Consider the following 15017-nt stretch of genomic DNA (forward strand, 5'->3'; position numbering starts at 1 on the left):
AGACAGGTCTGCAACCTTGCCTTTCCCCATTATCTTTGGCATAGTGCTTCCACTGCAGCAAGGGATTCTGGGAAATTACATGCAAATGAGCAGTTTCACCTGTTGCTTCTCATACATGTTAGGCTGCGCTTATAGTGCCGGTGATGACGTCGCTGCAAAACAAATGTATTGACGCCGTTGCAACAGCTTGGTCGCGATCCCTGGAAGTCAAGTCAAATTGATTTTTCCAGCAACCGCAGCATGACGTCACAGTCGCGTCGCTATAAGAGCAGTCTTAACATGGAGCCCTATAATGAAGCATCATAGACCATACTGTGAGATTTAACCCATCAACTGCCAGATAGGCCTGCAATGCCTTTCAGGCCTATCTGGCTTTAAAAGGGGCCTAAAAAACAAATTTTATTTACTACTGGTGAGACCAATATCAATCTAACTCTCTAATCATTATTACTCAGTTATCTGTTCACATCTACGGTTTAGTAACCATTAATGGTTATATACCCAATGATCCCTAAAAATCGAGGAAGCTATTGATAAACTGAAAGCTAGTAGACAGAATATACATGTAAGCAGTTTTAGTGGATTGTTGAATCGAAAACAGAACACACGTAGCGAATTAAAGAAAAAAAAACCTTAGGGAAAAAACGAACAGACGAGATATGGTGAGAGCAGGCATGTGAGTCAGAAATGCAATAAAGCTACAAGACTGATGAAGGATGAGCCCAGACTAGGAATGACAAACCGTTTTGAGACAAAGCATGCAATGTGTGGTTGAGAAGAGACATACAAATGTCACTGGTTCAAGCACACAAGAATTTCTGAGAGACAAAACTGTTAGAAATCTTTAAGAAAGGTGATCAGTATATAAAGAAGGAAAATACATCTCAAAGCATACATGTCAAGCTAAAATAACATTTGAAAGATATTTAGTAGTCTTCTGCTATTCAGTCCAATGGCAAGAATCAAAACTAATGTAACTCGTCAACTATACTTTATATATCACAAATACTTCATGTTGTACAATACTTTTGCTGGAAAGAAACCCCCTTCCCAAGCATGCAACACCTTACCCAGTGTGGTGAGGAGGACTCGTTCTGCATTGTTGGGTAATCCCAGCCAGGATGGAGTCTGGGTGTCCGGGAGCAACTCAACCCACTGCACAAATTCATCACGTCTTCAAAAAAATACATTGTCCAAGGTTAATTACAGAATCAGCCAAATTACAGAAAGGTTCATTGGTATTCAACTCTAAATAGATTGGTATGTATTTGTAGAAACATTTTCTACACATGTAAAGAAAATCATTTGAAGCTTAAGGATAACATACAAAACAAATACCTGATGCCATCTGGCATTAGGATATCCTTATGCCCATCGACTTTACAAGCCAGTTTAAATTCACTGTCAAAACTTGATGTGGTAAAGAGTCTATCAAGGAAGGTGTTCAGTAGGCGCTGGTCAAATTCATTATCGATCCGGCCACCATAAATTGACTGCGCCATTAGCGTCTTCAGCGCAGACCATGGAATCTTATCTGGTGAAATGTTCTGACGACCCTATAAGGAGGAGACCAAACCAATAAAATAATATGTCAAACCTGCAACAGGCAAATACGGGATTTGCTTAGGGATTAAACCAAGATGTGTAAGCAAACACCAATCATCTTGGTGAGTAAAGGTGCTGACTCTAAACAATGACAGAGAGTTTGAAGCAGGGTAACCTGATTCAAATCTCGGTGTCGGCTCCATGTGACCTCAGGCAAATCACTATCTCCCTGTGCCTCAGGCATCAAAGAATCATAGTTTGAAAGCTCATTTGGGCAGGGACGGGATCTGTAAAAATGCCTATGCACTGCGTACTGCACACTAATGTAATAGTGAAGCGCTTTGAGATCCATTGGGAGAAGAGTCCTATATGAAATAAAGTTCTTATTAAAGACAATATGCTATGGGGTATGGCTATTTTCATGACTCGCACACTGTTCCTTTCGCATTGTCACAATGACTTGCCTTTGCAGTATCATCCAACCAGGTATCCACAGTGTCACAGGCAGATCGGAGATCAGATTCACCAAATTCATACTTCTTAGACCAGCCCAGCGGAGCATATCGCAGACGTTCTTGAATGACGGCATGGAACCACGCGAGTAGGAAATATAAGCGGGCACGCTCATTTGGAGACTATATAAATATATAAAAAAAAAATTCAAAAAAAGTTCACTTCTCTATACTCTCTGCACATACATTTATTATGTAACAAGATACAACTGTTCGCAATACGGACATTTTAACCATCTACAACTACATAACAGACACCTTGTGTTCACACAAAGAACCAATGGATGTAATTTGTCGATGGTTAAAAAACCCCAATATGTACTCACTTTGCAAATTCTGGCCACAGGGATGCTACTGAAGGTCCTTAGCATGTTCGCTTTCACACCAGGCGGCGGCTCAAAGACAAAGATTCGTCCAGCTCGCAATAAATTCACAGGAACCTGGGAGGAGAGAAATATCACCCGAGATTTACAGCTCTGAAAAAGTGGAATAGTGTAATTCAGGGCTCAGCTGGCACCGTGGGCTGGAGGGCCGTGAGGAGCGGCGTGTATACTCTGCTCTGGCTAATTTCAGACTAGCTGCTTAAACAGCTAAGAGCAATTTGTCGCACAGAAGCTCGGGCAAATGACAGTAATGCAAGTGTACACGCTTACAAAGTGTTGAAAAATAATTTAAGTCCGTCAATGACATTACAATACATTCGGGCCGATTCTAATCCCAAATGATTTCTGACCTGGCCCCTTTGGAGAATGGTTTAAGAAGCCCAGCTGTAAATCCCGTACAGATTACAAAATGAACATGTGAGCACACAGACAAAAAAAAATCCTACTCGTAATGAAGGCACCCCCCCCCCACTCCTAACCAAACATGAGGAGACACACTGCACACTTCAAATGTAGTCCTGTGCATCATCTGTGTAAGTGTGTATTTCCTTGAAACATCACACTTCTTCCTAGGGTTGGGCGAAATCAACCTTTTCACCATGATATCGATCTTAAGAAATGTAATCGTGATAACGATATCGCGATACATTTGTTAAAATAAAAATCTGAAATGGTCTAGTAAATCTAAATGAAAAGTATTCAAAATAAATAATTATTCTGTAGATGTACTAACTAGACCAAAGAGACCTTCATAACCAAACCCTTCCCATGCCTGCACGTCACATTTTCTCACCTACACTACTCCCATCACCCTGACATCCCCCTCATCTCAGAGGTGGAAGGGGTTAAGGGCCCTAGAGGGAGATGATGGGGGTGGGGGGGGGGGGGGGGAGGGGTTGAGAGAGAAAGAGGTAAAGTGTCCCGGGGGAAGGAGGTTATAACACAAGGAAAGTGTTTCATGCCTACCTTTCACCTGTCGCTGCTCCCACACACTCTTCCCCCCCCCCCCCCCCCCCATGCTGCCAGAAGTTCCCCCACTCCCTGAGTCAGCATTCAGAAGTAGGAAGGAAGGGGGACTTGGAGAGAGGCAGAGACAGCCCAGCAGCAGCTTCAAAATTGTTCTCACGACCTGTTATCGCGATATTTGGGGATGCAGGTGCAATCTCCCATATTGGCACACTGGGGTATATCGCTCAGCCCCACTTCTTCTTGGTTTGGTTTCTTTACACTTCCCTATTTCTGCATCCCACTCGTTTTATTTCATTTTCTTGGGGAGTTAAACAATCAGAGGGAAAACACAGGAAAATAAAGCCATTTCCAGTTCACCTTTGGGTTAATCTCCATGGTCAAGAAAAGCCTGAAGCAGGCGTGAGGCTGCAGAGAATGGAGCTTCTTTTCCAACTGCATTAACCAGCCTGGGGCCAAGTGCACGTTTTTCAGCATCACCCATCTAATGCAGGAAAAGTGCAGAAAAAGGGAAAAATAAGGAATAATAGACCCAACATGCAGTATTGTGGGCGACTTATCACAAATGGAACAAACTGTTAAGAATACATTACAGATCCATTTTAGTTCACAAGAAACATTGTACTAATATACACTATTATTACATTATAATGTCAATTTTAAACAAACCTGGTATATACACATTTAAGTGTAAAATGTATTCTGAGAAAGTGTTTGTTTCACAGCGCGACAGGACTCACCTGCCTGACCTCACAGCTGTGTTTATGGCTTTCTCGGCTTGACTAAAACCTTCAGCGGAGCCTAAAAATTATAAAACAAAAAAAGAAGGGTAAATTAGACCAATGCCAGACACACTTGCATAATCTCCATACCAGGGCTGGCCAACTCCAGTCCACAAGGGTCGCCAACAGGTCTGGTTTTCAAAATGGCCCTGCTTCAGCACAGGTGGTTCAATCAGTGGCTCACAGTCGGTGCAGGGAAATTTTGAAAACCTGACCCGTTGGTGGCCCTTGTGGACTGGAGTTGGCCACCCCATGTTCATAGCTTTCCTACAAATACTTCAGGTCACACTTTTACAGCAACAATGGGGTAGGAGAAAGAGACCCCTCACATACCAATAGCAATGGCTGTAATCTGGGTATTTTGTTCAGCCGCCAGATCTTCAACACGTCCACTGGCATCATACCCAGGAACAGAGCACATCAGAACCGGAGTATTGGGTTTAACCTATTGAGATTAAAACCAATGTTAATATAAAACAAAAACCATAACATTTACACCGATACCCTTCGCTTGTCATAGTTTGTTGAATCCTGCCATGCTGTAATTTTACAAGGTAAATCCCCCTATGTTGTATGACGGTTTCCCAATTGCACATGATCTTATCTTTAGCGTAACTTCAAAGTAAACGTTTTTACTTTTAGGTTTCCAAAACTTTCCTATTTACCAGTTTCAAGTCGTCGTAAGCCAAGGCGGGGAATGGCAGCGCCAACCTACCTCGGTGTCTACAATGTGCGCCAGATCCAAAGGTTGATCTATGACGGACATAAAGGCGTCACCAAGAATTGTAGAAATAAAGACATGGGCCATCGCCAGCAGGCGATCCGGACGGAAAGCCTGGATGAGGAGCAAACGATGGACCGCTTGTCCAATCGGCGCTGAAAGAGAACAGAACCCTGTTCGCATTTAGGATTCAAAACTTCAAGTGAAACTTAAAAAAAAATTGATTTAAATTTGATAACATTTGAACCCATTGAACATTAAAACTAGAAAATCTTGTACTGGTTACCACAGAGGAATAAGCCAAACACATACTTGCTGGTTTATCTTCACTCCAAATGTATGGAACGGTCTGCTCGGGTGATGCGCTCTCCAGCCATATGCAAAATTGCTATAAGGGGGAAAAAAATAAAACAATAAAAAAAAGACTATAAATGGCATACAATAAAAACGAATCAATTGCATCTAAAGGAGTACAATATTATAAGTTATGCATGCATTGCAGTAATGTTTGAAAAAGAACGACATTTGCCTCGCAGACAAGCAAACTTACATCATCGGCTTCCACCTTTGAAATTACATCCCTAAATTCGGGAAGATTGCTCAATCTTATCATAGCTTCCACTTGTTCCTCTACTAGGCCATTGAATTTGGGTACAGATGAAGCACCAAGCCCAATCTCTTTCCCTCTTAAGAAGTGCTGGAATTCAAGGTCATAAGTAGGTTCCCTAAACAAAGAGAGCTCATTAAATCACTTATTGCAGCTACAAAACTAATACAAACATAATGGCGCGTGGCTAAAGGATCAATAAGGAGAATCCATCTCCTCAAAGTCAGCAGACTGTCATAACCTAAATAAGTCACCTGAAACTTGCATTTTCACATCAGTTTACTTGATTTGTTTTGATACAAATAGTTAAGTCTGCATAATGCAGCAGAACGTCAGTTTTTATGTTGTCTTCAACTTAGTCATCTCTGCTGAAGCAGGGATATAATTAAAACCGGACTTGTTTGTGGCCCTTGAGGCATGAAGTTGGCCACCACGTCATGACTCTGGCTGTGAACAGATATTAACCCGGCGCTCCTGTAGAGGTGTATAGATAGTGAAGCGTGCCAATAGCCGTATAAGACACTCAAAGGTGTAGAAAAAGAACAGTTTGATAGTATATACAGAGTAGGAATACACTGGAATATACCATAAACACAAAACCAGTAATTGCAGCTCACTCTCGCTGGACCTTCCTAATTGCAATATTTTTTCTTGATATAAAATCGGTTATCTGCGCTCCCTGAATTTTTCACTACTCATGACACTGGCCATATAGCCACTTCACGCATTAAAAAGTTACTGAATCATTTTTACTACCAATGAGTGATTTGGAATGAAGTTTGTGCACACATTATGGCTTCGGGAGATTGAGACCTCTAATGTTCACAAACACGCCAACCCTGGCAAAAAATAAATAAAACCAGAATATACATTACCCTATAGTTCCTTTCAGTTTGATTCTGGCTAGGAGCATGGCGAAGGTAACGTGATCCTGGTGCAGCATACCTCTAGCAACTCTATTGAAGGCCACCTAAACACGTGAAGTACAGCCAGGTTATGTGAGGTTTAGTCCCATTCAACCCATGTCAAACAAAAATGCAACGTAATTGAATGATTCAGCGCACCTGGAAGAGGTCCTTGGTGATGACAGAGAGACGCTGTGTGTGGTCAGTTAACCCCTTCAGATTAGCATTCTCATACAGCACGGTGTGGTAAATATCCAGGAAAAACTGGAGCGAATACTGGTACAGAAAATGTATCTAAAAAAATAAAAACACAAATCAAACAACAGGATGCTTAGCAGGGGGGAAAAAATAATAATCAGCTAATGAATTAAAACAAGGGTGTAAAACTGATGCAGCCAATTCAAAACCCACAAGACATTGGAAAAATAGTCACATTTCGTTTGACCCAGGCTGGCAAAGAGTCGGGTGCCCAGGTTATTTTATTGGGAAACTGCAACTTGTAGAAATAGGTTGACTATGCAACTATAGACCTTGAGAAAAGGAGGTGCGGACTTTATTTTCCAATGGGCTCCTAAAAATTGTAATCTTACTTGGAAGGCTGGTCTACAGCAAGGCAGAGAAGAGAGGATAGATATGAGAAAATATTTTTTTCTCTCTACAGATGCTAATCTACCGCTTACTTGTTTGAGTGACTCCATTGTAAAGTAAATACTGCTACACGCAGTGGAGAGGGGCAAGTACTGCTGGGAAACATTCTCCACTTCCTGCATGACAATATCCGTCTCCTCCACTTTGCGGGTGACCTCTCCTGCTTCTTTCTTCAGGTTCTCCAAAGTAGTGATAATGGTGTCGTCATCCAAAATGCGCCCCTTCACCTCATTGAGGGCTTGGAGCAGTGACTTCTCCAGCTGACGTAAACGAAGCTGGAATTCACCTGAAAGACGAAAACATCGTATTACACTCAATCTTATAATGGCAGTTGGCAGCAGAAGCAGCAATGGAGGTCTACAACATTGGTGCTCAAAACCTGACTGGTTGGGAGGGGTCTTGAGGACTGGAGTTAAGGATATCCCAGCTTCAGCACAGGGGGCTCAGGTACCTGTGCTGAAGCAGGGATAACCTGACCTGTTGGGGTGTCTTGAGGGCAGGAGTTGAGCACCTCTGGTCTACCTTATTATTGCTTCTATTAACAGGCCATTAGGCAGTAAACAAGCCTAAATGAAGAAAAAATATTCATTTCACACTTGCTTAGGACATGTACCTTGCAGTTTAAGGAGATCTGAACGTTTTTCATCTACGTCCGGTCTTTCAGCCTTAAGGACCTCATTCAGACACTGACTCTGCAAACTGCTGCGAGTCACTGTGAAGTTGACGAATGTCACCCGAGAGCAGAGATCTGGTGGGAACTCAACCTTAAAAAGTCAAAACAGAGCAGTAAGCAACAGCTCAGACAGTATTCATGCCACAAGTCATCATTTGTAAAAGTGTTACTTACTGTTGGGTCTCTGGTCGAAAGGAAGATGACAAACGATGGCGACAAGTCAATGTCCTGGTCTCCTAGAGTGATTAGTACTCTGCCACCAGTTCGACGAACTTCACGGTTCAGCACTGGATTTAAAATGGGATCATAGCTTTCCACATCCTACAGAGACCGCAAAAAAGAGTGTACAAATTTGCATACATTTTAATCCGTATGTGGCTTTTATCAATGAAAAGAAATAGACCGTTACAATCTGTACAACAACTCACCTGCACAAGGAGTGGGTTACCGAATCGTAGAGCACTTTCTAAATTCTTTCTGAAAGCATCATCCAAGAAGCTGGTGCGTGTGATCTTGCGATCCTTGTACTCATTCATAATGAATTCTGTGGCTTGGCCTGATGGATCAATGATCAAGGGATACCTAAAACGAAGAAGCAGATAGAGGTTTAAAGAAAATAAAAAAAATATATATTATGTATCTGTCCCGTCTTAGCCGAGCTTTAATAATCAAAAATGAATAGATGATATCATTCTGTGGCTAACTAAATGCTTTTATTTGTGCGAGCTTTCGAGATACACTGATCTCTTCTTCCGGCGATGTTGCATTGAATGAAACATCGCCGGAAGAGATCAGTGCATCTCGAAAGCTCGCACAAATAAAAGCATTTCGTTAGCCACAGAACGATATCTTCTATTCATTTTTGATTATTAAAGCTCGCTAACACGGTATAGATACTTCTACATATATTAGTCATTAATAAAATTAACATGCTGGAAGTTTTTCCTTTCCCCCTCTATATATTATCTAACAGTTTTCTGTTGCTGTGATGATGCAAGTTATAGGGCAAACCCAACACGTCAGGTATTAAGGATATCATTAAAACCTGACTATAGGTGGCCCTTGAGGATGGACGTAGGCCCACCCCTTGCTTAGGGAACAGAACCCCACATATTTATCTCCAATAGCTATTAAATCACCAAAATCAGTAAAAAAAAACAAAAAAAAAATAACACTTCCAACATGAATATAGAATGGACCAGTGTGTGAAGGTGCTTCAGGTTAATTGTATTTCAATGAGAAAAAAAAGCTCCAAGGAAATGCATGTTAGTATCACCCAAAGTACAGCCTGTACATTAAGGGATAAAAGAAGGATTCCCCCCCCCAGCCTTTCATGCTGGATTTAAGCAATTCTTTAGACGGCTCATCTATAGATCAGTGTTGCAACAGCTGGAAGTCATAGTCAGATCGAAGTGCTGCAACTATTTAAAGATTGCACAAATTCTCCGAAACATTTACTGACGAAACAGACTAAACCACCATTACCTATTGAAGCGTTTCAGCATGATGGCATTTTCCGTGCACAGATCATCGGCAGGTAAAGAGCTTGCTTGCCAACGAAGCCTCTCATCTGCATTAGAGAGATATTCTGTTCTCGCAATATCTGTACGGAACTGAAAAAAGAAAAAAAGTTTAGAAATTAATTCAAACCGCAAAAGTATTTAAAAGAAATAGAAGTATTGTATTTCGAAAAAACAAACAAAAAACAAATGCATGTGGTGAAAAAGGTCCAAGCTGCATTATGTGGCTATACCGTATACACCAATTAAGACAATTTCTTATTTACAAAGTCGCTGCAGTAGAAGTCCTAAAGGGTTCCCCCCCAAGTGCTGCTCCCCATTGCACAGAACCAGCACACTAAGGGTTAACATCTGGGATTGCTTGCCGTTTATTTCGTCAGCCCCACCCTCTGCAGGGTTTATGGCACGGAACAAAGAACTTTCATAGCACAGCCGAATTCATTCAGAACCCCTTCAGCCTGCATCCACTTCACCCCAAAAGGGCGTCAGCCGTTTGTGCTACCATTCGCTGATATTTCTTAATGTTAAAACTGCTCAGTTACAATCTGAAACCAACCAGCCTTCTCATCTCCCAGTACCCTATTTTACAATGTATTGCTTTCTGGTACAACATTTTATAAATACATAACGGAGGCTGAAAGTGAAGGGTGGGGTGGGGGGGAGGAGAAGGGGTGTGTGTAAAAGCACACTATGACCTGAGCCAGAGGAAACGAGTACCTGAATATTGGCTTGCTGCAAGTGGTGGGACCATGTCGTGAACAAGTTCTGCCGCATTTGTTGGTCAAAATAGCCAGCGTAAGCAATAAAAGCTGCGGAAAGCAGGCAGTCCCCAGCAATAGTCGACATCTGGTTTTTGAAAGTTTCACTTGTTTTTTCCCATCTGTCCCGTTCGGCGGATAAACTTTTCAGGAGGGCAGTGCTGCGGTTCACCTGAAATCAAGATATCTATTTATGCATTCATTTTTTTTTTAAATGTGGAAACCATGTAAACAATGCTAGGATCCATAAAAATTACATGCTGCTAGTAGTAATAATTACATGCTGCTAGTAGTGTCTTCGTTACGACCTTTGGCTATCATCCCATAGAAATAAGGGTCAAGGAAAAAATAATGTATAGTCTTGCAAAGAAATGGCGTTACCTTTGCTTCCACGTTGGCCAGGTCTGCTTTGATAGCCTGGGCCTCGGAAATTAGCACGGCGTATTCCTCTTTGTAACGCGCAATGCTCGCTTCAAGATCACGAATCATCTGTTCCACGTCATTTGCTTTTTGCTGGTTGTCATTCGCATCATCTTCCAGTTTCTGCAGCTCATTACGCAGTGGTTCCACCCGTTTCAACATATCTGCATAGTTCAGCTATTCAAGGAGGTTTAAAAAAATTTAAATAAATACAAATTGCTATTTATATTACAAAGGCGGGTTAAGAGGAGAAATACATAATAATGCTGTCATTTTTTGTATCAAAAAAGGTAGAAGCAACCAAAACGTCAGGGATTACAATTATTTTTGGTACATGTTGGGAAACAATGTAACATAACAATGACATGTACTATGCGTTGAGAGGGATAGGACAAACATTCAGAGAATTAACAATTTAATTACCTGCGCAATTGCCCATTTCACCATGGGGCCACAAGCCAGGGATGCACGGTTCACAATTTCATAATTGTAGCTTGGATTGGACATGTAATTCCTCTTCATCTTTTCCCGAATGGTATCACTGGTAAAGTACAAACCACGTTACAAGAAGAACCCCAAAACGTGTCATTTTCCATGGTACCAATGACATGATTGGGCCTGGAGAAATGCAGATTCGTTGTAGGTTGTGATACCGTTAAGTGGACCAACATAACCGCTCTGAGTACATTAAGTTATGTCCAGAGCTACTGAAAACTCAGGTTTATTCTTCAATTGTGCACTTTAAGAAACCTATGGTTTTAAAAGCTCTGTACACCATTTCACCTACAAAGATCGCTTATGTTGGTCCGCCACCAGATATCCCAACCTACAATGAATCTACGTTACACAAAACAATTATGAATAAGCTTTATCCTTAGCCGGAGAGGGGTCGCTCACTTAGCTGCCTCCTTGAATCAGGCTTTAGAAATGGGAAACAGAATTTGACGACAGAAAAGAATCACTTTGCCTACCGTCTGCCTATTGTCCGGTTGCAAACCCGCCGACCCCATATGAGCCGTGGTTTTCTGTCATGTTTAGGATAGCAGGCCTATCCCAAGCATTTTCTAATTGCTCACTGCATTAACCTCCAGCGCCTCTGTTGGGAGGGTATTCCACAAATCCACCACCCTTTGTGATGTACTTCCTCACATTAACCCTTAGCCCGACACCCTCCATCTCCAGAGCAGGACCTCATTCCAGCACTTCTCATTCTGAGAACACACACACACACACACACACACACACACACACACACACACACACACACACACACACACACGCACGCACACACGCACGCACACAAGATGAGCATGAGATTTGAACAGCCATGTATCTCAGGAGTCCTCTTGGACCTAAAAACAGCACAGTACTGCTCCGGGGAACCTCCTGGTTCAAATACTCTTATACCAGGGGGTGGCCAACTACAGACCTCAAGGGCCACCAACAGGTCAGGTTTTCAGGATATCCCTGCTTCAGCACAATCGAAGACTGAGCCACCTGTGCTGAAGCTGGGATATCCTGAAAACCAGACCTGTTGGTGGCCACCCGGCTCAAATTAAGGATTTGTTGTCTTGAAAAAGAATAGGGCAAGCTACAGATATTCTGCCTTTTGGTGCGAAAGAAAAATAGACTAAAAAAATTGTTTACCAGATTTGCTGATAGATCACCGATTAATCATTTACAGAAACAAAAGTAATTATAGTTGTAATTAGATTTAATAGTTATGCTTAAATTTGCAGCTTACTGCTAATGCTTCATTGTAGCAAGAGCGCAAACTGTACTAGTGTGTACAGTGAACTGGAACCAATACCTTATATCTTCAGTATTAAAGTTGATAATGTTGCTGATGAAATTATCCCTGAGAAAAACTGTCCTGATCTTTTTCCATTCACTTGTCTCCTCACCCAAAAGGAGACAGATGGATTCTAAGGCCAGTTTTACTGCAGCAGGAGGGTTGCTCATTGATTTTACTTCAACAAGGTGCGGCCTCTTTATAGAGCTCACAGCTAATAGGAGGTTGAAAACAGTATTAACATGCATGCAATCATAGAAAGGTTAAAAACCACCGCTGAGGATTTCGAAAGAAATTTGGGTTCACCATCTTAAATGGAGAGATCAAAGAATAGTCGTTTTCATGACAAGAAAACATAATAAAATGGAATTGTTTTGTTTATATCTGTTGCGGTATCCAGACCCTGGGTTTGGTAATTCCCAACCACACGATAGGCTAAAGAGCTATTCGCTCCAAAAAAGGACAATTCGAGTATACGAGACCCGTAGTGAACAATTGCTTTCTATCCTCAGCAGCAGTCGCGCACCTTTCAGGTCATCACCTGATCTCTTCAGCAGAAAAGTTTATAATAGTTGGGATGAAGTTTTCCCGCATAATGATGGAGCGGATCTGTTTCCAGTCAGTTGTACTTTCACCCAACAGCAGACAGATGGATTCTAGCGCTAGCTTCACTGCTCCTGGTGGGTTAGCCATAGAACGGACCTCTACCAGGTGCTGCTTCTTTATTGATTTAACAGCTAACCACAGCGATCAAACAAGATCAAAATCACAGACAAGGGAGAGGAGTGAAAAAAAAAAAAAGTGAGAAAATTGATTAGGATGATTAATGCTTTGATGTTCAATCATGGATAGCTGGTACATTTGATATTCCCTACTACAAAAATGTTCTACTAACGAAGTGGCCAACTCCAGTCCTCAAGGGCGATCAACAGGTCAGGTTTCAAGGTTATCCCTGCTTCAGCCAGGTGGCTCACTCAATGACAGAGCCGACTGTGCTGAAGCAGGGATATCCCTAACCCGACCTGCTGGTGGCACTTGAGGACTGGAGTTGGCCACCCCTGTACTAATATATTGCAATATACGGTCAGAAATACAAATGCATAAAAATCAGTCAAGTTATCCAACTCCCGTAATTCACACCTCTGTTAAAATTATAAACATTGCAAATTATTGTCCCAATTTAGATCCACAAAAGATCTAAGTATAGAAGCTGGTTTAGTAATGCAGCTCACAATATAATGAACTTAGGCTGCGATTACAGTAGGTGCGACGGTGAGTGCGATTTTGCGCGCTGCGAGAACAAAGTGCAGCAGCTGTTAGGAGCCGACCACAGTGCGCGGGAGCGCGATGCAGAGCGACCGCGCTGCAGATTTTTCAAGACACTTACCCCCCAGCGGAATATTCAGACACTAACCCCCCAGCGGAATATTCAGACACTAACCCCCCAGCGGAATATTCAGACACTAACCCCCCAGCGGAATATTCAGACACTAACCCCCCAGCGGAATATTCAGACACTTACCCCCCCCCAGCGGAATATTCAGACACTAACCCCCCAGCGGAATATTCAGACACTTACCCCCCAGCGGAATATTCCGACACTTACCCCCCAGCGGAATATTCCGACACTTACCCCCCAGCGGAATATTCCGACACTTACCCCCCAACGGAATATTCCGGCACTTACCCCCCAGCGGAATATTCCGACACTTACCCCCCAGCGGAATATTCCGACACTTACCCCCCAACGGAATATTCCGACACTTACCATTTTGAGCTTCAATGACAGCAGGTTCTACTTGGTCCAAATCTTCCTTCACACTCATCTGCTTGTCTGCGATAATTGCCTGCTGCTTATGCAGCTGTTCTTGAATTTCTTGGCTCATCACCTGTAGAAAAAAAGTGAAATCATCAATGTATCGTGTTAATGAAAAATAGGCAGTATTGCAGAAATAGGACACTAGGGAAATGTAGCTAATATTTACAGCAGAAGACAATCCTCAATATGTTACCTTTTTCTTTTCAGCTTCTTGCTGATCTTTCACCATTTTCTTCAGCTTGTCATTAGCTGCTGCATTTTTTACTTCCAACTCCTGGCTTTTTATTCTTAAGTCACGGCGCAATTCTTCTACCTGAAATGATGCCAAATGTACAGGACCATGGAAGCAGCAATACTATCCTTAAAATTTATATTAAAAACAACAGTATTCGCACCGGGTGCGAGACCGCATTACGGTCAGTTTCGGAAGACTCTGGTTGCACAGATACAGAACACTAGTTATCTGAGCTAATGCAGGAGAGTTAAATGGCCCAACTATGGCGTTGCAGCTCTCTCTTTGCCTGCGAGATTTAAACGACCATTTTGTTTCCCCGGGAGGGGCTTCAACACCAGTAATCACCATATGCGTCTAACCCCCCCCCTCTCATTCCCCCCCAAAAAAGACCATGCATACCTGGGATTGCGGCTTTAAAAAAATGTCATGCTATGTGGAGCGTTTTCTCTATGTCCAACAGAACACATACCTGATCAACAGTTTCTTTGATTTTTCTCAGACCAACGTTCAAATGCATCTGCTGTTCTTCCAGCTCACTGCGTTTCTCATTAAATAAATCAGCATAGTGGTTTATGAAGTCCAAATAATGGCGCGGGGTAATTGCCATTGTCCGGCCGCCTCTCTTTGCTAGACGTGTATTAGCCTGGGAAAACATTGTTGGAAAGCTCAGCACACGGTTTGTAAAGCAACCAATTAAATACAAAACCTACGCTCAAAAAAAAAAAAAAAAA

General features: G+C 42.2%; 1 protein-coding gene across 1 annotated transcript in view; it reads right to left on the reverse strand.

Annotated features, from left to right (window-relative positions):
- The window catches only part of DYNC1H1 (dynein cytoplasmic 1 heavy chain 1), a 56195-nt gene that overhangs the window by 5142 nt on the left and 36036 nt on the right, over positions 1 to 15017 (reverse strand). Inside the window, 24 exon segments of the mRNA XM_075615050.1 lie at positions 1071 to 1174; positions 1339 to 1556; positions 2010 to 2180; positions 2384 to 2497; positions 3767 to 3890; positions 4147 to 4207; positions 4522 to 4633; positions 4904 to 5064; positions 5222 to 5297; positions 5460 to 5634; positions 6392 to 6486; positions 6581 to 6715; positions 7102 to 7355; positions 7683 to 7833; positions 7917 to 8063; positions 8171 to 8324; positions 9228 to 9355; positions 9980 to 10192; positions 10402 to 10617; positions 10864 to 10981; positions 12774 to 12969; positions 14001 to 14121; positions 14245 to 14364; positions 14756 to 14929. Coding sequence (XP_075471165.1) covers positions 1071 to 1174; positions 1339 to 1556; positions 2010 to 2180; positions 2384 to 2497; positions 3767 to 3890; positions 4147 to 4207; positions 4522 to 4633; positions 4904 to 5064; positions 5222 to 5297; positions 5460 to 5634; positions 6392 to 6486; positions 6581 to 6715; positions 7102 to 7355; positions 7683 to 7833; positions 7917 to 8063; positions 8171 to 8324; positions 9228 to 9355; positions 9980 to 10192; positions 10402 to 10617; positions 10864 to 10981; positions 12774 to 12969; positions 14001 to 14121; positions 14245 to 14364; positions 14756 to 14929 — 3538 coding nt within the window.

The sequence above is a fragment of the Ascaphus truei genome, chromosome 9, assembly GCF_040206685.1.
Source record: "Ascaphus truei isolate aAscTru1 chromosome 9, aAscTru1.hap1, whole genome shotgun sequence".
Classification (NCBI taxonomy): domain Eukaryota; kingdom Metazoa; phylum Chordata; class Amphibia; order Anura; family Ascaphidae; genus Ascaphus; species Ascaphus truei.